Source organism: Callithrix jacchus, chromosome 9 (assembly GCF_049354715.1).
Source record: "Callithrix jacchus isolate 240 chromosome 9, calJac240_pri, whole genome shotgun sequence".
Lineage (NCBI taxonomy): Eukaryota > Metazoa > Chordata > Mammalia > Primates > Cebidae > Callithrix > Callithrix jacchus.
Genome location: NC_133510.1, coordinates 69406373 through 69432554, shown reverse-complemented (window position 1 = coordinate 69432554; position 26182 = coordinate 69406373). Strand labels below are relative to the sequence as shown.

Here is a 26182-nt window from a genome sequence, read left to right as displayed (position 1 = left end):
TGGCGTTTCACTGTGTTGGCCAGGCTGGTCTTGAACTCCTGAGCTCAGGTGATCTGCCAACCTTGGCCTCCCAAAGGGCTGGGATTACAGGCATGAGTCAATCTGGTCAGCATTTCTTAAATCTCTCAATTTAATTTCAAATACGGTAAAGTTGATGGGTATACATTACCCACATAAACAAAAGCTCCTTAGGGTCCTTAGTAAAACTGAAAAACAATCCCTGAGAACAAACAGTCACAATGCATTTTTCTGAGTAAATTCTTAAAGAATAGGATTCCCTGTGTACAAGGTACTGCACTTTTCAAGATACCTATACCACCGAACCCAACATTCTTGCATGGTCTGTGCTTAAGTAATCTTTGCAGTTTCCTTTGAGGGCCATAAAAAAAGAAAAAAAAATTGGCCCAGCCTGAGCAACATGGTGAAATCTTGCCTGTACAAAAAATATAACAATTATTTTTAATTGTGGCTGGGCAAGGTGACTCAAGCCTGTAATCCCAGCACTTTGGGAGGCTGAGGCAGGTGGATCACCTGAGGTCAGGAGTTTGAGACCAGCCTGACCAATATGGTAAAACTCCGTCTCTATTAAAAATACAAAACTTAGCTGGGCATGGTGACATGCGCCTGTAGTCTCAGCTGCTCAGGAGGCCGAGGCAGGAGAACAGCTTGAACCCAGGCGGTAGAGGTTGCAGTGAGCCAAGATCGCACCACTGCACTCCAGCCTGGGCAACAGAACGACATTCCATCTCAAAAAATATATAAATAATTACTTAAAAAATATATATATATATAGGCCAGGCACAGTGGCTCACGCCTATAATCCCAGCACTTTGGGAGGCCGAGGTGGGTAGATCACGAGGTCAAGAGATCGAGACCATCCTGGTCAACAAGGTGAAACCCCGTTTCTACTAAAAATACAAAAAAATTAGCTGGGCACGGTGGTGTGCACCTGTAGTCCCAGCTACTCGGGAGGCTGAAGCAGGAGAATTGCTTGAACCCAGAAGGCGGAGGTTGCGGTGAGCCGAGATTGTGCCATTGTACTCCAGTCTGGGTAAAAACAGTGAAACTCCGTTTCAAAAAATAAATATATATATAAATATATATATATATAAAAAACTGGCCAGGTATGGTTATGTGCATGTGGTTTCAGCTACTGGGGAGGCTGAGGTGGGAAGATCCTTTGGGCCCAGGAAGTGGAGGCTGTAGTGAGCCACGATCATGCCATCGCACTCCAGCCTGGATGACAGAGTGAGATTTAGTACATATTTTAAAAATTTATCAGTTTTAGTTTTTAATAGAGAAAATATTGATAGATATAACCCATATAAACAAAAGCTCTTTGGAGTCTTCAATAATTTTTAAAAATATGGAGTCCTGAGAGCAAAAGATTTGAGAACCCACTGCTATACAGCATAGGAATTTCAGGAGTCAAGAAGTAAATTATGTAGCTGGGCCTGTAGTTCCAGCTACCATGGAGGCCAATGGGCGGGGGGGTGGACTGATTGAGGATAGGAGGTCAAGGCTGTAGTGACGTCAGGCCTGTGAATGGCCACTGCATTCCAGCCTGGGTAACTGTGATGGTTAATACTGAGTGTCAACTTCATTGGATTGAAGGATGCAAAGTACTGATCCTGTGTGTGTCTGTGAGGGTGCTGCCAAAGGAGATTAACACTTGAGTTAGTGGTCTGGGAAAGGCAGACCTGCCCTTAATCTGTGTAGACACCATCTAATCAGCTGCCAGTGCCGCTAGAATATAAAGCAGGCAGGCTGGGCGCGGTGGCTCACGCCTATAATCCCAGCACTTTGGGAGGCTGAGGCGGGTAGATCAGGAGGTCAAGAGATCAAGACCATCCTGGTCAACATGGTGAAGCCCTGTCTCTACTAAAAATACAAAAAATTAGCTGGGCATGGTGGTGCGCCTGTAATCCCAGCTACTCGGGAGGCTGAGGCAGGAGAACTGCTTGAACCCAGGAGGCGGGCAGAAGTTGCAATGAGTCAAGATCGTGCCATTGCACTCCAGTCTGGGTAACAAGAGAGAAACTCCATCTCAAAAAAAAAAAAAACAAAAAAGAATATAAAGCAGGCAGAAAAACTAGACTGGCCTACCTTCCCAGCCTATATCTTTCTGCCGTGCTGGATCCTTCCTGTCCTCAAACATCAGATTCCAAGTTCTTCAGTTTTGGGACTCAGACTGGCTCTCCTTGCTCCTCAGCTTGCAAATAAACTATTGTGGGACGCTGTGATCATGTGAGTTAATACTTAATGAACTTTCCTTTATATATCTATCCTATTAGTTCTATTCCTCTAGAGAACCCTAACTGATAGAGATTTTTGGGACTAGGAGTGGGGTCCAGAACAGGCTCTGCAACAGGTCCAGCCTGTTACGCAAGCTGCTTTGCCACCTGGGCCATATGATACAGCACATCCAATGATGCTTGAGGTGTCAGCAGCAGATAGGGATGCTGTCTGGAGCAGGCCTTCACAGATGAATCACAGCAGAGCCTCTAGGATTTTGGAGCAAAGCCCTGCCATCTTCTGCAAATAACTACTCTCCTCTTGAAAGCTTGGCCTGTTACTGGGCTTTGGTGGAAACTGAGTTTGACTATAAGTCATCAAGTCACCATGAGACCTAAACTGCCTATCATGAACTGGGTGCTTTTTGAGATGGAATCTTGCTCTGTCGCCCAGGCTGGAGTGCAGTGGCCCAATCTTGGCTCACTGCAACCTCTGCCTCCCAGGTTCAACCAATTCTCCTACCTCAGCCTCCCAAGTAGCTGGGATTATAGGCACCCGCCACCATGCCCAGCTAATTTTTGTGTTTTTAGTAGAGATGGGGTTTCACCACGTTGGCCAGGCTGGTCTCGAACTCCTGACCTCAGGTGATCCGCCTGCCTCAGCCTCCCAAAGTGCTGGGATTACAGGCATGAGCCACCGTGCCCAGCTTGAACTGGGTGCTTTTTGACCCAGCTAGCCATAAAGTGGATCATGCACAGCAGCAGCCCATTATCAAATGGAAGTGGTATATATGTGATCGGGCTCAAGCAGGTCCTGAAGGCACAAGTTACATGAGAAAGTGGCTCAAATGCCCATGGTCTCCACTCCTGCCACCCTGCCTTCTCACCCCCAACCCTGCACTGATGGCCTTATGGGGAGTTCCCTATGATCAGCTGACAGAAGAAGAGAATACTAGGCCCTGGTTCCAGATGGTTCTGCATGATATGCAGGCACCACCGGAAAGTGGACAGCTGCAGCACAACAGCCCCTTTCTAGGACATCCCTGAAGGACAGTGGTGAAGGGAAATCTTCCCAGTCGGCAGAACTTTGAGCAGTGCACTTGGTTGTATACTTTGCATGAAAGGAGAAATGGCCAGATGTGTGATTCTGTAGCCAATGGTTTGGCTGGATGGTCAAGGACTTGGAAGAAGCATGATTGGAAAATTGGTGACAAAGAAATTTGGGGAAGAGATATATGGATGGACCTCTCTGAGTGGTCAAAAGCTGTGAAGATATTTGTATCCCATGTGAGTGCTCACCAACAGGTGACCTCAGCAGAGGAGGATTTTAATAATCAAGTGGATAAAATGACCCATTCTGTGGACACCACTCAACCTCTTTCCCCAGCCACCCATGTCATCGCCCAATGGGCCCATGAACAAAGTGGCCATGGTGGCAAGAATGGAGGTTGTGCATGAGCGCAGCAACACGGACTGCCATTCATCAAGGCTGACCTGGCTACAGCCACTGCTGAGTGCCCAATTTGCCAGCAGCAGAGCCCAACACTGAGCCCTTGATATGGCACCCTTCCTTGGGGCAATCCACCAGCTATCTGGTGGCAGGTTGATTATACTGGACCTCTTTTATTATGGAAAGGGCAAAGGTTTGTCCTCACTGAAATAGACACTTACTGCAGATATGGGTTTGCCTATTCTGCATGCAATGCTTCTGCCAAGACTACGATTTGTGGACTCATAAAATGCCTTATCCATCATCATGTCTTATCCATCCATAAATGCCATAAAATGCCTTATCCATCCAACAGCATTGTCTCTGACCAAGGCACTCACTTTGCAGCCAAAGAAGTGTGGCAGTGGGCTCATGCTCATGGGATTCACTGGTCTTACCATGTTCCCATCATCCTGAAGCAGCTGGATTGACAGAACAGTGGAATGGCCTTTTGAAGTCACAATTACAACACCAACTAGGTGATAATACTTTGCAGGGCCGGGGCAAAGTTCTCCAGAAGGCTGTGTATGCTCTGAATCAGTGTCTGATATATGGGACTGTTTCTCCCATAGCCAAGGTTCGTGGGTCCAGGAATCAAGGTGGAAATGGAAGTGGCACTATTTACCATCACTGTCACCCCTAGTGATCCACTAGCAAAATTTTTGCTTCCTGTTCCTGTGACATTATGTTCTGTTGGGCCTAGATGTCTTAGTTCCAGAGGGAGGAACACTGCTACCAGGAGACACAACAATTCTATTAAACTGGAAGTTAAGATTGCCATCTGGACACTTTGGGCTCCTCCTACCTTTAAGTCAACGGGCTAAGAAGGGAGTTACAGTGTTGGTTGGGGTGACTGACCCAGTCTATCAAAAGGAAATCAGGTTACTACTCCACAGTGAAGGTAAGGAAGAGTGTACGTGGAATACAGGAGATCCATTAGGGCATCTCTTAGTGTTACCACACCCTGTGATTAAGGTCAGTGGGAAACTACAACAGCGCAATCCAGACAGGACTACAAATGGCCCAGATCCTTCAGGAATGAAGGTTTGGGTCACTCCAGGAAAAAAACCACAAGCTGCTGAGTTGCTTGCTGAAGGCAAAGAGAATACAGAATGAGTAGTAGTAGAAGGCAGTCATCAATATCAGCAACCACCACATGACCAGCTGTAGCAATGAGGACTGTAATTGTTAGGAGTATTTTTCCTCCATCTTTTGTTAAAAACATGTTTGTGCATGTATACACTTGTACGAAGAAAATATCATTTTATTTCCCTTTTCCCTTATCATTGACATAAGATTTATTGACTTCATATCAACATTTAAGTATTGTTAACTTTATGTAACAGTATTTGGGTTGGGGATTGGTGTGTTTCTGGTTGTATGAAGGATAGTTATGTTAGGCATAATTATGACCTTATTATCCTCTCTATTTGAAGATCATGTATCATCTAAGGAGATGTGTATGGGTTCAAGTTGACAAGGGGTGGACTTGGGATGGTTGATACTGAGTGTCGATTGATTGAAGGATGCAAAGCATTGATTCTGTGTCTGTGAGGATGCTGCCAAAGGAGTGAACATTTGAGTCAGTGGTCTGGGAAAGGCAGAGTTACCCTTAATCTCGGTGGGCACCATCTAATCAGCTGCCAGCACGTCACGCAGGCAGAAAAACGTGAAAAGACTAGACTGGCCTACCCTCCCTACCTACATATTTCTCTCATGCTGGACCCTTCCTGCCCTAGAACACTGGACTCCAGGTTCTTCAGTTTTGGTACCAGACTGGCTTTCCTTGCTTCTCAGCTTACAGATGGCCTATTGTGGGACCTTGTGATAGTATGAGTTAATACTTAATAAATTCCCCTTTATATATACATATATGTCCTATTAGTTCTGTCCCTCTAGAGAACCCTAACTGAAACATTAATACAGCAAGACTCCATCACTTAGGAAGGGAAAGAAAAAAAACAAGGAAAGGAATTAGTGTACTAGAGTCACAACATCTCAAGCAGAAGTAGGTTTCAGAATCATTCATTCAATAAACACTTACTGAATAGCTAATATGCATGTACAAAGCACTGCATTAGATACCTACAGTTTCGTGCGGGAGACACGTCCATAAAGAGTCCAATCTGAAGGTCATCTCCAAAGAATAGGGCAGCTCATTCAAAATCTCTGAAATGGTTCTCTCTTCAAATTCCAACTGTGACCTGACAACTGACATTATTCACTTCATCTAGTTCCTTGACTTCATTATGGACATACTATGGAGAATATTAGATAAGGAAAAAAGAAACTGTCCAGAAAAAAATGATCAAACCTGAAATAATAATTGAGACTATCTAGTCAGAATCTAAAAGAATCTAGACTATCTAAAAGAATCTACTGTAGGCCAGGCATGGTGGCTCACTCCTGTAATCCCAGCAGTTTGGGAGGCCGAGATGGAAGGATCACTTCAGCTCAGGAGTTTGAGACCAGCCTAGGAAACATAGCAAAATCCTATCCCTACAAAAACTACAAAATTAGCTCGGCACAGTGGCACATGCTTGTAGTCCCAGCTTCTTGGGAGCCTGAGGTGGCAAGACGGCTTGACCCCGGGAGGTGGAAGTTGCAATGACTGCAGTGATACCAGATTGTGCCACTGCACTCCAGCCTGGGTGACAGAGCAAGACCATGACCCCCACCCTCCAAAAAACCAAAACTACTATAATAGATGTTTTTAAGGAATGCATGTAGATTGTATCTTTTTGTAAATCCAATCATTCTAATGTACTAGATAAGTTGTACTGAAAGGTCACTAAAGTGAATTCATGCCAAAGTGGTAGGATAAACCCCTCATTCCTTTCATTAAACATATTTATCTTTTTTCAATGGATGAATAATTATACAACTTAATGCATTTGCTTAAAGCAGAAACACAAATATACACAAGTGATAACCACTGATTTTCTTGCTCTCTCCCAGGATAGAGATCATGGTTTATTCACCTTTTCAACCTTGGCACATAATTTGATACGTTTTTATTTATTTATTTTTACATTTATCTTGTCTGACTTTTAAAACTATCACATACAGTTTGATATGACATATCCTAAGCTTTCAGTAAATGAATGTTGAAGAATGAACAGATGAACTAATGAGTGAAAACTTAATTCTCAACTAAGAGGCAAAGTGTTTCAAGGAAATGTGCCACCTGCAAGGATGAAATTAAAACTCAGCCTTATCCTCCTGGGTCATCAGGTAATCTATCAGCTCGGTGTTTATCAAGTGTAGGAGATCATTGATTTCTGGGGAATCAGTAGATATTCAAGTTAACCAGTTTCAGTCTATGACTGGAGATTTCCCTAAACACAACCACAACACTCTGATTTAGTGTGAGACACTTGATGCTTGTAATTGAGACTGCTTACTAATGTTTACAATACCCAAAAACTAAAAACTACCAGGAATATTCTTATAAGAAATCCTGTATTTTACAGAAGAGATATAGTAAGAGTGTGATTATTCTCATTGCCTTATCAGGGCTGTGCAGCTCTGCATGGACATTTACCTACTTGACAAACTTGTTTATCATTAACTGAGAAGACATATGTAAAAAGGCAAAAATATAGAGCAATGCTTGGCTAGAAGCAACTGTCAATCAAAGATTACTCAAAACAGAATATAACCAGTCATTTGAATATTTCAGGAAATAATTTACATTTTAAAATCTTATTTTTACCAAAATTTCTTAGAAAGATTCATTGTTTAAAGGAACATCCAATACCTTTGTATCATTGTTTGATCCTAAAAACTAAATCAAATGTGAATTTACATTAAAATTCTCTTCTAATTATTATTGTCTGAATTACTGTCATCAGCACTGTCCAACAGAAATATAATGTGAGTCACATATGTAATTTTTTTTTTTTTTTTTTTGAGATGGAGTCTTGTTCTGTCACCCAGGCTGGAGTTCAGTGGTGTGATCTCGGCTCACTGCAACCTCCACCTCCTGGGTTCAAGCAATTCTCCTGCCTCAGCCTCCCGAGTAGCTGGGACTATAGGCACGTGCCACCATGCCAGGCTAATTTTTTGTATTTTTAGTAAAGTTGGGGTTTCAGCATGTTAGCCAGGATGGTCTCAATCTCCTGACCTTGTGATCTGCCCGCCTCAGCCTCCAAAAGAGCTGGGATTACAGGCATGAGCCACTGTGCCTGGCCCACATATGTAATTTAAATTTTTCTTTTTATTTTTTTTGAGACGGAGTTTCGCTCGTTACCCAGGCTGGAGTGCAATGGCGTGACCTCGGTTCATCGCAACCTCTGCCTCCTGGGTTCAGGCTATTCTGCCTTGGCCTCCCAAGTAGCTAGGATTACAGGCACGCACCACCACACCCAGCTAATTTTTTTGTAGTTTTAATAGAGACAGGGTTTTACCATGTTGACCAGGATGGTCTCGATCTCTTGACCTCGTGATCCACCCGCCTCGGCCTCCCAAAGTGCTGGGATTACAGGCTTGAGCCACCACAACCGGCCCTTTTTTTTTTTTTTAAGACAGGGTTTCACCATGTTGGTCATGCTGGAGTGCAGTGGTACGATCTTGGCTCACTGCAACCTCCACCTCCTGGGTTCAAGCAATTCTCCTGCCTCAGCCTCCCAGGTAGCTGAGATTACAGGCACCCACCACCACACCCAGCTAATTTTTATATTTTTATTAGAGATCAGGTTTCACCATGTTGTCCAGGCTGGTATCTAGCTCCGTACCTCAGGTGATCTGCCTACCTCAGCCTCCCAAAGTGTTGGGATTACAGGCATGAGCCACCGAGCTCAGCCTGTAATTTAAAATTTTCTAATATCCACATTTTAAAAGAAAAAGAAACAAGTGAAATTAATGTTGATAATGTATTTTAACTTGATATGTCCAAAATACTGTTAATATGTAATAAATTAAAAATGGAGGCCAGGCGTGGTAGCTCATGCCTGTAATCCCAACACCTTGGGAGGCTGAGGTGGGTGGATCACCTGAGGTCAGGCGTTCAAGACCATTCTGGCCAACATGGCAAACTAAAAACACCCATCTCTACAAAAAATACAAAAATTAGCTAGGTATGGTGTCATGTGCCTGTAGTCCCAGCTACTTGGGAGGCTGAGGTGGGAGGATAGCTTGAACCTGGGAGATGGAGGTTGTGGTGAGCCAAGATTGCACCACTGCACTCCAGGTCTGGGTGAGGGAGTGAGACTCTGTTTCAAAAAAAAAAAAAAAATTAGCTAGCTTACCTTCATTTTTTTTTTCGGTACTAAATCTTTGAAATTCAGTGTATATTTTACAGATATAATAATCTCAATTCTGACTAGTCACATGTGAAATCCCTAAAAGCCATGTACATGTAGCTAGTGGCTACTGTACTGGATAGCACAGTTCTAGATAATTCAGATAATTATTCTTTGTTATTGTTTTTGGCTTTTTTTAGTCAGTAAGGCTTATGGTTAGCTCCTTTTACAGAGACACCTCGATTAACTTCCCTAAAGATATAATAAGGATTCAAGTACAAAGAGGTCAAAACTCAGTAGATTCTTTAGAAGGCAGCCTTTATTTTCCTAAAAATACCTCTGGGGAGGATGTCAAAATAGTTAGATCTCCCATTCCCACTCTAACGAAGGTACAGCTTTCATTTGCTATTTCCTCTGGATCTCTTCTTTACCTATTTAGGAGACCCTAGTTTTCTGAATGAGGAAGTGCATACAGCAAACATTTGTGACACGCTTCTTCTCAGTGACGAATATATTGTCTCCAGGCCTAAGTCAGGAACCTGATCTCAGTCCTAACAGTATCAAACCACCTGGGAGCATCAACACACACTGTGCAGAAAGGGCTGGGGAAAGTTCTCCCAGAGCCAGGTAGGGACAAAGGAGGCTGCTGACAATCTGGAATGTATTAAGAGGTGAGTTCTTAGATAAGGGCAGGGCCATGTGGCCTTTCCCAATCTTGCTCTGCTGGATCTGCAAACTTCATTTAATTCTGTGATTACAATTCAGTAACACCCAACAGAATACCTCTAGGGATGTATGGAATGGGCTGTCTCCCTTACAAACTAGTCAGCAGCTATGGCCATTCTTCCCAAAGCCTCTCTCCTTGTCTGAAGGACCTACTAGCATTGGGCCACAGTACTGTGACATGGCACGAATCTGGGAGGAGGGCAGCAGGCCAGTAAGGAAGAGGAACAAAGTTTTTCCTCCATCTAGACAGCAGAAGTGGGGAAAACGGTAATGAGGTGGGGCGGGGGCAGGCAGGGGAAGGGGCAGAAAAAAAAAAGCAAAGTTCAAGTCAAAAGGATAATATTAAATAACTAAGGATAGGATGAGTACAGATTTCTTCTTCTTCTTTTTTTTTTTTTTTGAGATGGAGTCTCACTCTGTTGCCCAAGCTGGAGTGCAGTGACACATCTCAGCTCACTGCAACCTCCAAGTCCCAGGTTCAGGCGAATCTCCTGCCTCAGCCTCCCGAGCAGCTGGGACTACAGGCATGTGCCACCACATCTGGCTAATTTTTTGTATTTTTAGTAGAGATGGGGTTTCACCATGTTGGCCAGGCTGGTCTCAAACTCCTGACCTTAGGTAATCCACCCACTTTGGCCTCCCAAACAGGTATGAGCCACTGTACCCATCTGATTTGTTTTCTTTTCTTTTCTTTTTTTTTGAGATAGGGTTTCACTCTGTCACCCAGGCTGGAGTGTGGTGGCGCGATCTCGGCTCACTGCAACCTCTGCTCGTGGGTTCAAGTGATTCTCCTGCCTCAGCCTCCTGAGTAACTGGGACTACAGGTGCGCACCATCACGCCCAGTTAATTTTTGTATTTTTAGTAGAGATGGGGTTTCACCATGTTGGCCAGGCTGGTCTCGAACTCCTGACCTTAGGTAATCCACCCACCTTGGCCTCCCAAACAGGTATGAGCCACTGTGCCCATCTGATTTGTTTTCTTTTCTTTTCTTTTTTTTGAGATGGGGTTTCACTCTGTCACCCAGGCTGGAGTGTGGTGGCGCGATCTCGGCTCACTGCAACCTCTGCTCGTGGGTTCAAGTGATTCTCCTGCCTCAGCCTCCTGAGTGACTGGGACTACAGGTGCGCACCATCACGCCCAGTTAATTTTTGTATTTTTAGTAGAGATGGGGTTTCACCATATTGGCCAGGCTGGTCTCGAACTCCTGACCTCATGATCCGCCCACCTTGGACTCCCAAAGTGCTGGGATTACAGGCGTGAGCCACCACACCAAGCCTTTTTTCTTTTTTTAATGTATGTAAAGTATGTTACAGGAAATGAATTTGTTCTTCAAATCCTAGAATACTAGAACTGGAGGTTAAATTTTTTTTTGAGACAGAGTTTCGCTCTTGTTACCCAGGCTGGAGTGCAAGGCGCGATCTCGGCTCACCGAAACCTCTGCCTCCTGGCTTCAGGTAATTCTCCTGCCTCAGCCTCCTGAGTAGCTGGGATTACAGGCACATGCCACCATGCCCAGCTAATTTTTTTTGTATTTTTAGTAGAGACGGGGTTTCACCATGTTGACCAGGACAGTCTCGATCTCTTGACCTCGTGATCCACCCGCCTCAGCCTCCCAAAGTGCTGGGATTACAGGCTTGAGCCACCGCACCTGGCTGAGGTAAAAATCTTAACACTTGAAAGGGTGTTTAAGGAATAGGAAAAGATTGATGGCCATATCATACAGTGAAAGAGCACTGGGCTGGGGAAAATTACCAGTTATGTACTGCAACCTCTGAAAAGCTGGAGGATGTTTCTAAGCCTTAGTTACTGCTGGTAAAAGGAGGTTGGAGTTCTAGCTTTTAACAGTCTGAATACTACATGAATCGCTTCTACAAACTAAATAGGATTCGAGAATGAGAAAATGTTGGAAGGATGCTGGGCTCTGAAAAAGAAAAGAGAAAATGTAGGAAAGATGACTAATCATCCGAATATATGTCTCTCTCTCTCTCTCTTTTTTCTTTTCTGTGACAAGAGTCTCGCTCTTCGCCCAGGGTGGAGTACAGTGGCATGATCTCGGCTCACTGCAACCTCTGCCTCCTGGGTTCAGGTGATTCTCCTGCCTTAGCCTCTCAAGAAGCTGGGATTACAGGCACATGCTACTATGCCCAGCTAATTTCTATATTTTTAATCAAGACAGGGCTTCACCACGTTGGCCAGGTTGGTCTCGAACTCCTGACCTCGGGTGATCCGCCCACCTCAGCCTCCCAAAGTCCTGGGATTACAGGCATGAGCCACCATGCCCAGCTCTCTTTAAGAGACAGGGTCTCACTCCTTTGCCCAGGCTGGAGTACACTGGCACTATCATAGCTCATTGCAGTCTAGAACTCCTGGGCTCCTGCCATCTTCCTGCCTCAGCCTCTTGAGTAGCTGGGACTACAGATGCATGCTACGACATCTGGCTAACATTTTTATTTTTTGTACAACCAGGGTCTTGCTGTGTTGCGCAAGCTGTTCTCAAACTCCTGGCCTCAAGCAATTCTCTCACCTTGGCCTCCCACAGTGTTGGGATTATGGATGTGAACCACCATGTCAGGCCCCAATATTTATTTATTTATTTAGAGAAGGAGTCTCATTCTGTGCGCCGGCTGGAGTGCAGTGCCACAATCTTCGCTCACTGCAACCTCTGCCACCCAGGTTCAAGCGATTCTCCTGCCTCAGCCTCCCAAGTAGCTGAAATTACAGGCACCTGCCACCATACCCAGCTAATTTTTGTAGTTTTAGTAGAGACGAGGTTTCACCATCTTGACTAGGCTGGTCTTGAATTCCTTACTTCATGATCCACTCCCCTTGGCCTCCCGAAGTACTGGTATTACAGTCCTGAGCCACCGCACCTGGCCCTAGGCATATATATATATATATATATATTTATTGGAGTGTCACTCTGTCGCTCAGGCTGGAGTACAGTAGTGTGATCTCAGCTCACTGCAACCTCCACCTTCTGGGTTCAAGCCATTCTACTGCCTCAGCCTCCCGAGTAGCTGGGATTACAGGCACCTGCCACTACACTGGGCTAATTTTTGTATTTTTAGTAGAGATGAAGTTTCATGGTGTTGGCCAGGCTGGTCTCAAACTCCTGACCTCAAGTGATCCACCTGCCTCAGGCTCCCAAAGTGCTGGGATTACAGTCATGAGCCACCATGCAAGGCCAGGCCCCGCTATTTTGATATGCCTTCTGTTGCATTCTACAAGTGGCTCCATCTAGGCCAGGGCAGTGGCTCATGCCAGTAATTCCAAAACTTTGGGAAGCTGAGGCATGAGAATTGCTTGAGGCCAGGAGTTTCGGATTAGCCTGGGCAACATTGTGAGACCTGTTCTCTATAAAAATTTATTTTATTTTATTCATATTTTTGAGATAGGGTCTCACTCTGTCACCCAGGCTGAAGTGCAGTGGTGTGATCATGGCTCACTGCAGTCTCAACCTTCTGGGCTCAAGCAATCCTCCCACCTCAGCCTCCTGAGTAGATGGGGCTACAGGTGTGCACCACCACACCCAGCTAATTAAAAAATTTTTTTTTAGAGACAAGGTTTCACCATGTTGCCAAGGCTGGTCTCAAACTCCTAGGCTCAAGTGATCTGCCCTCCTTGGCCTCCCAAAGTGCTGGGATTACAGGCATGAGCCACCATGCCCAGCCTCTATTAATTTTTTTTTTTTTGAGACAGTTTTCCACTGTTGCCCAGGCTGGAGTGCAACAGTGCAATCTTGGCTCACTGCAACCTCCACCTCTCCAGTTCAAGCGATTCTCATGCCTCAGTCTCCTGAGTAGCTGGGATTACAGGCATGTACCACCATACCCAGCTAATTTTTGTATTTTTAGTAGAGATAGGGTTTCACCATGTTGCCCAGGCTGGTCTCAAACTCCTGGCCTCAAGTGATCTGTCCACCTCAGCCGCCAATGTGCTGGGATTACAGGCGTGAGCCACCACGCCCTGTCCCCCCAATTTTTCTTTAAAATTAGCTCAGCATAGTGGTGAGCACCTATGTTCCCAGCTACTTGAGAGGCTGAGGCAGGAGGATTGCTTGAACCAAGGAGGTCGAGGCTAGAGCGAGCTTTGCACCACTGCACTCCAACCTGAGTGAGACTGACACCGAGATCCTGTCTAAAAAACAACAAAAGAATGCAGTGGCTCTATTTCCTTTATGGAAGACCAGAACAGTAAGAAGAGGAATTGGCAATTTAGCGGGGAATTCTATTACTGAGGTAATGGGTCTTAAGAGAAACAAAATAGCAAGAGTGCTTCTAGGGTTAAACTTTCCTAAGAGCAAACATGAGACAAACAAGGTGCCTGTCCTTACTAGCCAAGAAATATCATACCACAATGCTTTCAGCTCAGTATTCCCATCCACCTGTACTCCCCTGACACTGGAGCACCATAGAAACATTCAGATAGAATTCCCACAGGTGAAGGATCCCTTCCATCAGCTCTGCCAGGGGATATATGTCTTCAGCCATCTGAGAGAACACTTTGGAATCTGAAGAGATACCTAAGTTGATATAAAGTGGGTGTTCATAAGCAACAGCTATTTCTTCTTACCACTAACATGGGGAAATTCCCATATTGGCACACATTTATATGAAAAGCAGAGATCTTTTTCTATGACAATCACCTTTGAAAAAAAAATTTTGTCCTAACTTGTATATTTTCCTTTTTAGTCATTACATTGCCTTTCTCCTCAAATACAGAGACTAAGGAAGAGAATACTTGGATCTAGTTTATTCCAAAGAAAGACAAGCAGCTTGTGCCTCCACTCCAGGAAGACTAAATACAATGACTACACTTAAACAAAAAAGGCCGGGCGTGGTGGCTCACGCCTGTAATCCCAGCACTTTAGGAGGCCGAGGCAGGTGGATCACGAGGTCAGGAGTTCAAGACCAGCCTGGCCAACATGGTGAAACCCCATCTCTACTAAAAATACAAAAATGAGCTGGGCGTGGTGGTCAGTGCCTGTAATCCCAGTTCCTGGGGAGGCTGAGGCAGAGAACTGCTTGAACCTGGGAGGTGGAGGCTGCAGTGAGCCAAGATTGCACCACTGCACTCCAGCCTGGGTGACAAAGTATGACTCTGTCTCAAAACAAAAAACAAACCAAAGAAACGAAAAACCTTGCTATTCCAAGTTCCTGAGGTCCCAGGAAAGCCATTTAGATCTTTGGGTTTCATTTGCTTCACTTAAGCATCTTTATTTTTGCACTTGAACATCTGGCGGAGCATTTTGATGATGATACACAAATGCTATGAATAAATGGATGCGTGACTAGCTAAATAGAACACAATATTTTGAAAGATTTGAGTCAAAAATAGACAAATCAAAGAAGCAATCCCAAACAGATGCTATCGTTTAGAAATTAACGGATTATTTCACCTGCAACATATTCCCATCCTAGAAAGGGCCTTCCTGCATTGCAATCATTTATGCTTGGATAAAGGCAAAATAAACAGATGTCCAAGAACCACCCTCATTACCTGAGACCTATGGCAGAAAGATGTCTCCTTTCCTGGAGTCTGAGTAGACTTGATCAAAGTCACCCACAGCTGTAAACTCACATTATAATAATATCACACACCAAAGCCTCAGTGAATATCTTTATCTTGGACAAACAGATATGATCCATTCACTTAAAGGTGAAATCACACGGCTGAACAAATTATATCGCAATTCTGCTAAACTCATTTAGACGCTGGCTCAAGGCCGGGCGCGGTGGCTTTCACCTGTTATCCCGGCACTTTGGGAGGCAGAGACGGTTGGATTACTTGAGGTCAGGAGTTCCAGACCAGCCTGGACGACATGGCAAAACCCCTTCTCTACTAAAAATACAAAAATTAGCCGGGCGTGTGGCGCACACCTATAATCCAAGCTACTGGGGAGGCTGAGGCATGAAAATCGCTTGAACGGGGAGGCGGAGGGTGCAGTGAGCCGCGATCACACCACTGCACTCCAGCCTGGACAACAGAGCAAAACTCTGTCTCAAAAAAAAAAAAAAAAAGGGAAGAAGCTGGCTCAATATAGCTGTTCTCTGATAAGCCCTACGGCTCTCCATCCCTTCCAACACTCCTTCCATTTTAGGCCCCAGGGCCTCTTCTGCAACTAATCTGACATCTTTTCATACTTTGGAAGCCTCAGCGTTCACCACACCCTATCTCAACCAGATTTCTACCCTCCTACCAACAAACGTGCATGAACTGACACACCAAACCAACTCTTATGGCCAAACTAATCCTGTTGCCCTCAATTCTCAGAAACTCAGATGTCCTAACAAATCTTAGAGTCTGATGAATCCATTCCTTTCTCTTGGAACGTCTGGCCCTTGCGTTGACCCCTCGGCTCCATGGCCACAGCTAGCTCTGGTTCTCCTGGCTCCTTCCTGTCCCTCTCTTCGGGGCCTCTGCCCGAGCTCACACTGAACCTGTTTCCTCATCTGCAGGATCCTTGGAGGTTGAGAGGAGGCTTATAAGACACCCCTTCCAAGCCAACTCTGGATCTAACATTTAAGGGCACAGCGTTCTCCTAGACCCCCACTCTTTCATTTGCCCCAAACTCCTTCTCCCAGGCTCCGCGACTATCTCGCCCATGCGCCTAGCATCACCCGCCGCGGCCCAAGCTTCCCCAGCCCCTGGTTCCAGGCTTTCCCTGCAGGCGGTTCTGCTTCCGGCCCTCGGCCCTTCCTATAGCAGGGCGCCCCCGGCCCGCGCCCGGTCCGCTGCGCCGCTCGCTCGCGGGCTCTCACCTCTCGAAGAGCAGCCTCACGAAGAAGATGCCCGCCGCCAGCGGAAACACTGAGAGTATATGCTGGCCGCGCGGGTAGCCGTAGCCGTCCGCCGGCCCCTCCAAGTCAGCCCAGCTCACGTTCTGGGGTAGCCAGAAGCGCTCGCTCCACAGCCAGCCCCACAGCAAGCTTAGGGCTCCCGCCGCTGCTGTCGCCATCTTACGCCCACCCCGAAGCCACTGCCGCCAGCGCAGCCACAAGCGTCAGCTGCCGCCACAGCCAACGGAGCCCGCGGAGAGGCGGCCCCAGGGCGGGGCCCGGCCGACGGCCACCCCCTTCCGATGACCCTTCTGGTCATCGCCGCGGATCCGCCCGCCTCCCTTGCAGGGCCGGGCCTCTTCACAGCCCATCTCTCCTCCACGCCCACTTCCCTAACCGTAGCCCGGGGACCGCGTCCGGGGGCCACGCCCCTTCCCGAGACTCTGACTCGTCCCGCCACGCCCTAGGACCACGCCCTGTCCCTTCCCCGCCCCGCCTTCAAGCGGCCCTGGCTCCGCCCTCTTTTGCTACTGGTCACGGCCACGCTTCTCCTCCTCCCGAACTCTTCCATCCAGCCATGGCCACACCCCTTATTTCAGGCCTAGCTCCTTTACCGTTGAGGTTCTCCTTTCTCAGCCTGTCAGAATCAAATCCGTTCTCGCTCGCACTCAGGCAGTACTTCTGTCTCCCCTCTCGGAGGCCAGATAGATCTCTCAGGTCAAGGCTTCTCTGTTATCTCAGCTGGTCCCACCCACTACTCTCCACCACCAGAATTCTTTTTGCTCCCAACCTTTTCTTCCCTTCGTGCCCCATGACCTCAGCCTACTTTCACTGCTTCATCCCTTACAAGTTAGTCACTTTTCCTCAGAAACAATGAACTTAACAATTTATAAAAATCCTTTTATTCTTCTCTTGGGGAAAAGGAAATGGAAGAAAAACAACGTGAAAAGGAAGGCACTCAAAAGAAAATATACGTAAAAGCAGGCCGGGCGCAGTGGCTCACCCTTGTAATCCCAGAATTTTGGGAGGCCAAGGAGGGCAAATCACCTGAGGTCAGGAGTTCGAGACCAGCCTGGCCAACATGATGAAACCCCGTCTCTATTAAAAATACAAAAATTAGCCGGGTGTGGTGGTGTATGCCTGTAATCCCAGCTACTCGGAAGGATGAGGCAGAATTGCTTGAACCTGGGAGGCAGAGGTTGCAGTGAGCCGAGATCGAGCCACTCCAGCCTGGGCGGCAGAGCAAGACTCCATCTAAAACAAACAAACAAACAAAAAGACAGACGCCGACCTGTAACCAATCCGGTTGTGTCTGTACCTCACTTCCTTTTGCTGTCCATAAATCTTCCACCACATGGATATACTGGGTCTCTCTGAATCTGCTGTGATTCAGGGTCTGCCCAATTTGAGAATCATACATTGCTCAATTAAACGCCTTTAAATTTAATTTGGCGAGTATGTTTGTTTGCTTGTGTTTTTGAGGAGTGTCGCACCCAGGCTGGAGCACAGTGGTACTATCTTGGCTCACTGCAACCTCTGCCTCCAGGTTCAAGAGATCCTCCCTTCTCAGCCTCCTGTGTGGCTGGGACTAGAGACACGTGCCACCACACCTAGCTAATTTTTGTATATTTTGGTAAAAACTGAGGTTTCACAATGTTGGTCAGGCTGGTCTCGAACTCCTGACCTCAAGGGATCCACCTGCCTCAGCCTCCCAAAGTGCTGGGATTATAGGCACGAGCCACTCCGCCCAGCCTGAAGATTTTGTTTTTGTTTTGAGATGGAGTCTCATTCTGTGGCCCAGGATGGAGTGCAGTGGCAGAATCTCAGCTCACTGTAGCCTCCATCTCCTGGGTTCAAGCGATTCTTCCACTTCAGCCTCCCAAGTAGCTGGGATTGCAGGCACGCACCACCACGCCCGGCTAATTTTTGTACTTTTAGTAGAGACAGGGTTTCGCCATGTTGGCCAGGCTGGTCTGGAACTCCTGACCTCATGTGATCCGCCCACCGTGGCCTCCCAAAGTGTTGGGATTTCAGGTGAGAGCCACCACACCCAGCTAAAGTTTTTCTTTTAACACGAGAATGTCTTTAGACTCCAAAACTTTTAGCCCTTATCCTATAAACTGCCTTAATTTTAAGTTACCACACTAAGCATCAAACTCTTGTGGATCTACATAAACAAGGAGGGCACTCATAGAGGAGCCACCTTCAAAAGGCTAAAAGTGGAATATAGAGATTAGCATGCCTCCTCCACAAGGATGACGTGTAAAAAACAAACAAAAAACCCTGGCTACAAGGTTAATTACCAGAGGCTAACTAGAATGATCTGAAAAAAATTTGAAAGTATCCCTACCTCCTGCCTGAGAACAGGCAAAGTAACTTTATAACTAGTAAAGCATGCTTGCACCAGAGTTAAAGGGTTGCAAAGGGAAAAGGAGAAGAAAAAAAAACAGCAGCAGCAGCAGCAGCAGCCGCCGCCACCGCCATCCCAAGGAGCATACCAAAGATTTGTTTATTTTATTTTTATTTATTTTTTGGAGACAGCGTCTCGCTTTGATGCCCAGGATGGAGTACAGTGGCGCCATCTTGGCTCACTGCAACCTTCACCTCCTGAGTTCAAGCTATTCTCCTGCCTCAGCTTCCTGAGTAGCTGGGACTACAGGCACGTGCAGCTAATTTTTGTATTTTTATTAGAGATGGGGGTTAACCATGTTGGCCAGGCTGGTCGCAAACCCCTGACCTCAGGTGATCCACAGGCCTTGACTTACCAAAGTGCTAGGATTACAGGTGTAAGTCACCACGCCCAGCTGGATTGCTTTTAGTTCAGTCCCTCTCTAACTTTAGCATTACTCAGACATTAGCTTGTCCCATCTTGCACAAGCAGAGTTTCTTTAAGTTCCTGGAACCCATCCAGAGAGATTCTGCTTTCAGGAGTTTGGTGGTAGGATCTATGAATTTGCATTTCTCATTTCTTTCTTTCTTTTTTTTTTTTTAAGACGGAGTTTCGCGCTTGTTACCCAGGCTGGAGTGCAATGGTGCGATCTCGGCTCACCACAACCTCTGCCTCCTGGGTTCAGGCAATTCTCCTGCCTCAGCCTCCTGAGTAGCTGGGATTACAGGCACGTGCCACCATGCCCCACTGATTTTCTGTATTTTTAGTAGAGACGGGATTTCACCATGTTGACCAGGATGGTCTCGATTTTTTTACCTCGTGATCCACCCGCCTCGGCCTCCCAAAGTGCTGGGATTACAGGCGTGAGCCACCACACCCGGCCCTGCATTTCCCATTTCTAACAAACTTATAGGTGATGCCACTGCTGCTGTTCTGTGAACCTGCCTGAAGCCACTTCCATCCAAACCCAGCAATAGCTTCATGGTAACTATAGTATGTTAACATACAGTTTTAAAGGGCTGGGCATGGTGGCTCACGCCTGTAATCCCAGCACTTTGGGAGGCCGAGGCAGGCCGATCACTTGAGGTCAGGAGTTCGAGACCAACCTGGCCAACATGGCGAAACCCCACCCGTACAAAATACAAAAATTAGCTGGGCGTGGTGCCAGGTGTCTGTAGTCCAAGCTACTCAGGAGGCTGAGGCAGTAGAATCGCTTGAACCCAGGAGATGGAGGTTGCAGTGACCAGAGACTGTGCCACTGCACTCCAGCCTGAGCGACAGAGGGAGACTCCATTTCAAAAAAAAAAGAAAGAAAAATATGTATTTTATTTTTATTATTTTATTACTATTATTTTTTTGAGACAGAGTTTCGCTGTTGTTACCCAGACTGGAGTGCAATGGCATGATCTCGGCTCACCGCAACCTCCGCCTCCTAGGTTCAAGCAATTCTCCTGCCTCAGCCTCCCGAGTAGCTGGGACTACAGGCGCGCACCACCATGCCCAGCTAATTTCTGTATTTTTAGTAGAGACGGGGTTTCACCTCGTTGACCAGGATGGTCTCGATCTCTTGACCTCATGATTCACCCTCCTCGGCCTCCCAAAGTGCTGGGATTATAGGTGTGAGCCACTGCGCCCAGCCGAAAAACATATATTTTAAAAGGAAGTAAACCCCAGCCCCCTGGGATTTTAAATCAGCACCCCAAGGAACAGAGAACAAACTAACTTAGCATGCAGGAACCACCAGTACACAATGATCTTGGTCTGAGACCCTATTCATGATTTTTTTTTTTTTTTTGAGATGGAGTCTTGCTCTGTTACCCAGGCTGGAGTGCAGTGGCACAGTCTCTGCTTACTGCAACCTCCACCTCCTGCATTCAAGCAATTCTCCTGCCTCAACCTCCCAAGTAGTTGGGATTACAGGCACATGCCACCACGCCCAGCTGATTTTTTGTACTTTTAGTAGAGATTGGGTTTCACCATGCTGGCCAGGCTGGTCTCAAACTCCTGACCTCAGGTGATCCTCCTGCCTTAGCCTCCCAAAGTGCTCGGATTACAGGTGTGAGCCACGCATCCAGCCCCCTATTCATAATTCTATCCCCAGAAAAATGCACATGTACCAATTCCCAGTCTCTTGGCTATTGGGAAGCATTGCTAATGAAATATGTAATGAAAACAAATTTGCTTTCACCTTGGTCAGAGGTGATCTAGCAAGCCACTGGAACCAAGCTGGCCTTGTAGCAGTAATGAGCAGAGCTTCGTTAACCATCTCAAATCCCAAGCTAGCCCATTTTCTGCTTTACCAACAGAAAAACTCTCATCACCCTATAGTCATCCAGTGATATACCAAGTCCAGACAAGGTTGCCTTCATTTAGAGAGCTGAAAGAACAAATGACTAATGCTTTGTTTGGTTGCTTTTGTTTTCTAAGAATGTTCAGTGTTATCTGGTCACTCTTTTGCTCGGACATCCTTTCTTTATATTGACTCTGGAGCTATTCCTTGTTCCTACTCTGTGTACCCATGATATGTCTATCTTAGTCCTTGAAAGGTGTAGAGAGTCTTTTCTCGGCCAGGTGCAATGGCTCACGTCTATAATCCCAGCACTTTGGGAGGCTGAGGCAGGTGGATCACGAGGTCAAGAGATTGAGACCATCCTGGTCAACAAGGTGAAACCCCGTCTCTAATAAAAACACAAAAATTAGCTGGGCATGGTGGCGTGTGCCTGTAATCCCAGCTACTCGGGAGGCTGAGGCAGGAGAATTGCTTGAACCCAGGAGGCGGAGGTTGCGGTGAGCCGAGATCGTGCCATTGCACTCCAGTCTGGGTAACAACGGTGAGACTCTGTCTCAAAAAAAAAAAAAAAGAGTCTTTTCTCTGTTGCCCAGGCTGGAGTGCAGTGGTGTGATCTTAGCTTACTGCAACCTCCGCCTCCTGGGTTCAAGCAGTTCTCTGCCTCAGCCTTGCAAGTAGCTGGGATTACAGGTGCCTGCCATCACGCCTGGCTAATTTTTGTATTTTTAGTAGAGATGGGGTTTCACCATCTTGGCCAGGCTGGTCTTGAACTCTTGACCTCGTGATCCATCTGCCTTGGCCTCCCGAAGTGCTGGGATTACAGGTGTGAGCCACTGTGCCAGGCTGAAAAGAGTTCTAAGGGTAATCTCAGTCCCCAAGTGTGACACACTCAACTGATATCCACAGGCACTTAGACCTTTTTGTATAAAGTCAGTGCATAATGTGAGTACCATGTGGATGAATTAGAGTAAAATGCAAGCCACAGAACTTCAAGCCAGGATTGGATATTTTATATCAGTAGGAGCTTTTGGATTAACTGTTCAGTGAACATAGGTCTTTAAACTTTACCCTTGGGTTGGGGCAAGAGCAGAAAGTAGTATCCTACCAACCACTCCGAAAATCAGGGAAGACTTTAGAACACACAGGGACCCTGGAAAATTTAACAGATGACTCAAAAAGCATAACTTACTCTCCAAGGAAATCCATCCTACAAATTAAAAAAATAAAAAGCCTTAACAATTGGGGCAGTTGCCTCTACAGGCAAGGATATCAAACAATCAAATATCCATCTGCCCACTTGGTGTGAACACTTACCTTTTTAAAAAAGGAAAAAGTATCTGTCTAGAGTGAAAAACAAGTCCTTTTTTTTTTTGAAACCGAGTCTCGCTGTTTCTTGGGCTGAAGTGCAGTGTCCAAATCTCTGCTCACTGCAACCTCCGCCTCCCGGTTCAAGCAGTTCTCCTGCCTCAACCTCCCAAGTAGCTGGGATCATAGGTGCTCACCACCAAGTCTGGCTAATTTTTGTATTTTTAGTAGAGACGGGGTTTCACCATCTTGGCCAGGCTGGTTTTGAACTTCTGATCACGTGATCCACCCGCCTCGACCTCCCAAAGTATTGGGATGACAGGCGTGAGCCACTGCAGCTGTCCAAAACAAGTCCATTTTCAGCAGAGACATTTGGAAATTCATTCAGTATACTAGGCATAATTGTAAGGTGAATTATTCAATATTGAGTGTGGTAAACAATAAAAATCACTGGATTTCGAATTGGTAAAATAGCTCGTTTTGAATGCACACATTAAGTCTCTTGCCAAGTTGCTTGCAATTTTCCAGGAAAATTTGTCTTGCTTCAGGGAGGACTGAAACCCACAATCAGCCCAACACTACCACCTAGTGTTGAAATGAATTGATGGTGCTTCTCTTCACCTAAAACTTAAAATAGTAGTACCATTTTTTTTCTTCCGAAATTGCACAGGTAGATCCTGAGAGACGGTAACAATGTAAGAAAATAATGGAAGAGAAACATTGAAAAGTTCAAATTTAATTAAAATCTTTATTGAATAAAAATGTTTCAGACTAAGCCAGACTAAGAAAGCAGAATGTTTTACATCTCTAAAAATATTAAAGCTAAATCTCTATAAATGCAGTAGAAAGAAAAGCCTACAGCTTAAAACACCTCTCCCTCCCATTCATACATTTTGGAATATCAATTATGTACAACAAATGTACTCAAGTTTATAATGTCCCCAAACCTTAAGACTAGAAAATCATCCCAAGAAAAAGGCCTAGAGTTGGTTTAATTTTACCCTGGGAATACTGTCTATGACCTAAATCAATATATTTCAGAGCTAATAAGTATTTAAAAATTAGTATCTCAAAAAGGGGACATCAGGGATGAAATGCAGGGTTCAGAGGTCTGAGCTCAAGTGGTATAAGGCAGTCCTCTTTTAAACTCTTCGGTTTGCTCTAACATGGAACATGGGGGATAGTGATCCCAAAGGTATCACTAAAATATTGCAGCTTTCAGTAAATTATGAGAAGCACAGATATCACCAGTAAAGAAAGCAATCATTCGGAGTACAGTAAATTCATTGGCAGATACAAAAGCTTATTTGGGAGATAGCAGATCTCTCCAAGCACCAAAGAATGGAGGTTGGTTTTTTCAGTTGCCTCAAAAAGTGCTCTGAAAAGATGGCTGTGTTATACCTCAAGACGCAGAGTTGAGGGTGTAGAGAGCAGGACACAAAGTAATCAATTCCTTATATATGTCATAGCAAGAAAATTCACCAAAAAAAATTTAAAGACTAAATACTTAATCTGTTAACACGTAAATACTAAAAAATTAAACTGGTATTCATTTAAAAATATACAAACTGTGCCCTTTATACTAAAGTGCATTCAGTTGTAATGTTTAGGCCCCTAAATTCCTTCTGTATGTTCTCTAATTCCAAAATAGTGTTTAACAATATACTACTAATCATCTATCTACTTTAATATTGACTTTTTGGGAATACAGTAGAATCTGGGCTATTATCATGTGGACTATTTCCCCAGTTATAAGCCTTACAGTCCTTATGCATATCATCACTGCTAAAATGAATTTAAGTAAAGTTATCTCTAGCATTTAGAAGTGGTTCACTTAACCTGCAGTAGGGGTAGGGTTTTTTGTTTGTTTGTTTTTTTAGAAGGAATTCTTTTCCAAAGTTGCTTCCAAGTAAATTACATTTCATGCTGGGATACCTGCTGATGTGCATCACACTTTGACAAAGGGCAGTGGCTCGCTAACACTAACATGAATTTAAGGCCCAGCACCATTGCAATTTGTCACTCTTCATCCTCATCCTCATCGTAATACCGATTTCTCTTTATCTGTTCCTCCACAGAGAGCTCTTTGACCACTTCTCCCTCCCAGAATCCCATATCCTGGGATTTCTGATTCTGAGTAGTGAATTCTTTAGCGGAGGTGTTGTCTACAAAACTGGACCAATTTGGAGACTTGGGTTCTAGTGGAGATTGTTGCTTGAGGAAGCTGTTATCCTCTTCATCGAAGTTGGCACCGTTTTCCACAAGATTCTCATTCTCCATCTCCAAACTATGACCTTCTTTACTTCTCTTCACTATCTCTTCTCCTTTAGATTCCTTGTTTTGCCAGCTTGTTTTTCCCACACTCCCATTCTTCTTGGAAGCCTTGGCATTTTCCACTTGTTTCTTTTCAGCAACTATTCCGCCTGCAAACTCTTCACTCTGCTCTGACATGCTCCAGCCTTTCCTGATAGGTGAAGGCAAAGGTTTTGGGCTCTTGACAGAGGTGCTTTGAAATGAAGCTGCTACAGTGAATGGGCGGCTTCTTTCCTTCAGTGAAGAAGATCGTCGTAGTTTCTTCAGATCCAGATCGACATCCTCAGGAACTTCAGGCTTGCTGCTTTCATCCTCAGGAGGCCATTTGGGCTTTGACACTTTGATCCCTTCCTCCAAGGCACTTCCTGAACTTCCAAGTTCAGTTGGGGGTGGCCAGGCAATCCTCAGCTTCTTGGTTTCAGCAGGCTTGTCTTCCTTCTCCTGTGGAGAGGAGGCCTTGGCTTCCATACTTGCAGCCAGGACACCCACCTTGGCAATAGGGGCATCTTCTACTCCTGGGCTGTGAGCGGTCTCCCTTGCATTTGCAAGCTGGGCTGGTCTCTCCAAAATCTCTTCGTTTTCATTTTTGCTTGCCCACAGATCCTTGTGTGGTCTGTGCCCAAAGCCTTCATCATAGTTGCCTTTAGATTTAAAGAGTTGATTGAAGTGAGGCTTACAATAGATTCTTCCATGTAAAGATGCATATGTTCCTAGACTGTCATTAAAAGAAAAAGAGCACAAAGTTAGCAAATCTTTTTTTTTTTTTTTTGAGATGGAGTCTTGCTTTGTCACCTAGGCTGGACTGCAGTGGCATGATCTGCAACCTTCCTGCACAGGTATTATGTAAGCCAGTAGATAGAGTGATTACCTACTGATCAAAACTGCTCACAAAAAGGCAGATTACACATTTGTACACATGTGTCCTGAGCTGCTATTCCCTTCCTCATCTGGGAATCACTTGAGAAAAATGCATGACCTCATCAGGTGTCAAAATGAGCTACAGTGGTGATCTGCAACCTCTGCCTCCTGGATTCAAGTGATTCTCCTGCCTCAGCCTCCCAAGTAGCGGGGACTACAGGCACACACCACCACACACAGCTAATTTTTGTATTTTTAGTAGAGATCGGGTTTCACTGTGTTGGTCAGGCTGGTCTTGAACTCCTGACCTCATAATCCGCCTGCCTCAGCCTCCCAAAGTGCTGGGATTACAGGTATGAGCCACAGCGCCCGACCAGCAAATCCTCATATTCTGACTTACACCAGAAGGCTAAAATCTGGCAATTCCAATATTTTCAGAAGATGCTAAGTAAAAAAAAAAAAAAAGATCTTTTTTTTTCTTTTTTTAAAAGAAAAAAAGAGAAAGAGAAAGAGGGAGAGAGAACAGGAGTCTTGCTCTATCGCCCAGGCTGGAAT

General features: G+C 45.5%; 2 protein-coding genes across 17 annotated transcripts in view; both read right to left on the bottom strand.

Annotated features, from left to right (window-relative positions):
- CERS5 (ceramide synthase 5) overlaps window positions 1-16674 on the bottom strand; it is a 41269-nt gene extending 24595 nt beyond the window's left edge. For all 4 annotated transcript variants that reach the window (XM_009003767.4, XM_002752447.5, XM_078336689.1 and 1 more), the window contains exon 1: window positions 16455-16674. In XM_009003767.4, the coding sequence (XP_009002015.4) occupies window positions 16455-16651 (197 nt within the window). In that variant the 5' untranslated portion in view covers window positions 16652-16674. The remainder of the gene's footprint in view (window positions 1-16454) is intronic.
- Window positions 16675-23184: 6510 nt separating this feature from the next.
- Window positions 23185-26182, bottom strand: part of LIMA1 (LIM domain and actin binding 1) — a 113202-nt gene continuing 110204 nt past the window's right edge. For all 13 annotated transcript variants that reach the window (XM_078336668.1, XM_078336670.1, XM_078336667.1 and 10 more), the window contains one exon: window positions 23185-25484. In XM_078336668.1, the coding sequence (XP_078192794.1) occupies window positions 24476-25484 (1009 nt within the window). In that variant the 3' untranslated portion in view covers window positions 23185-24475. The remainder of the gene's footprint in view (window positions 25485-26182) is intronic.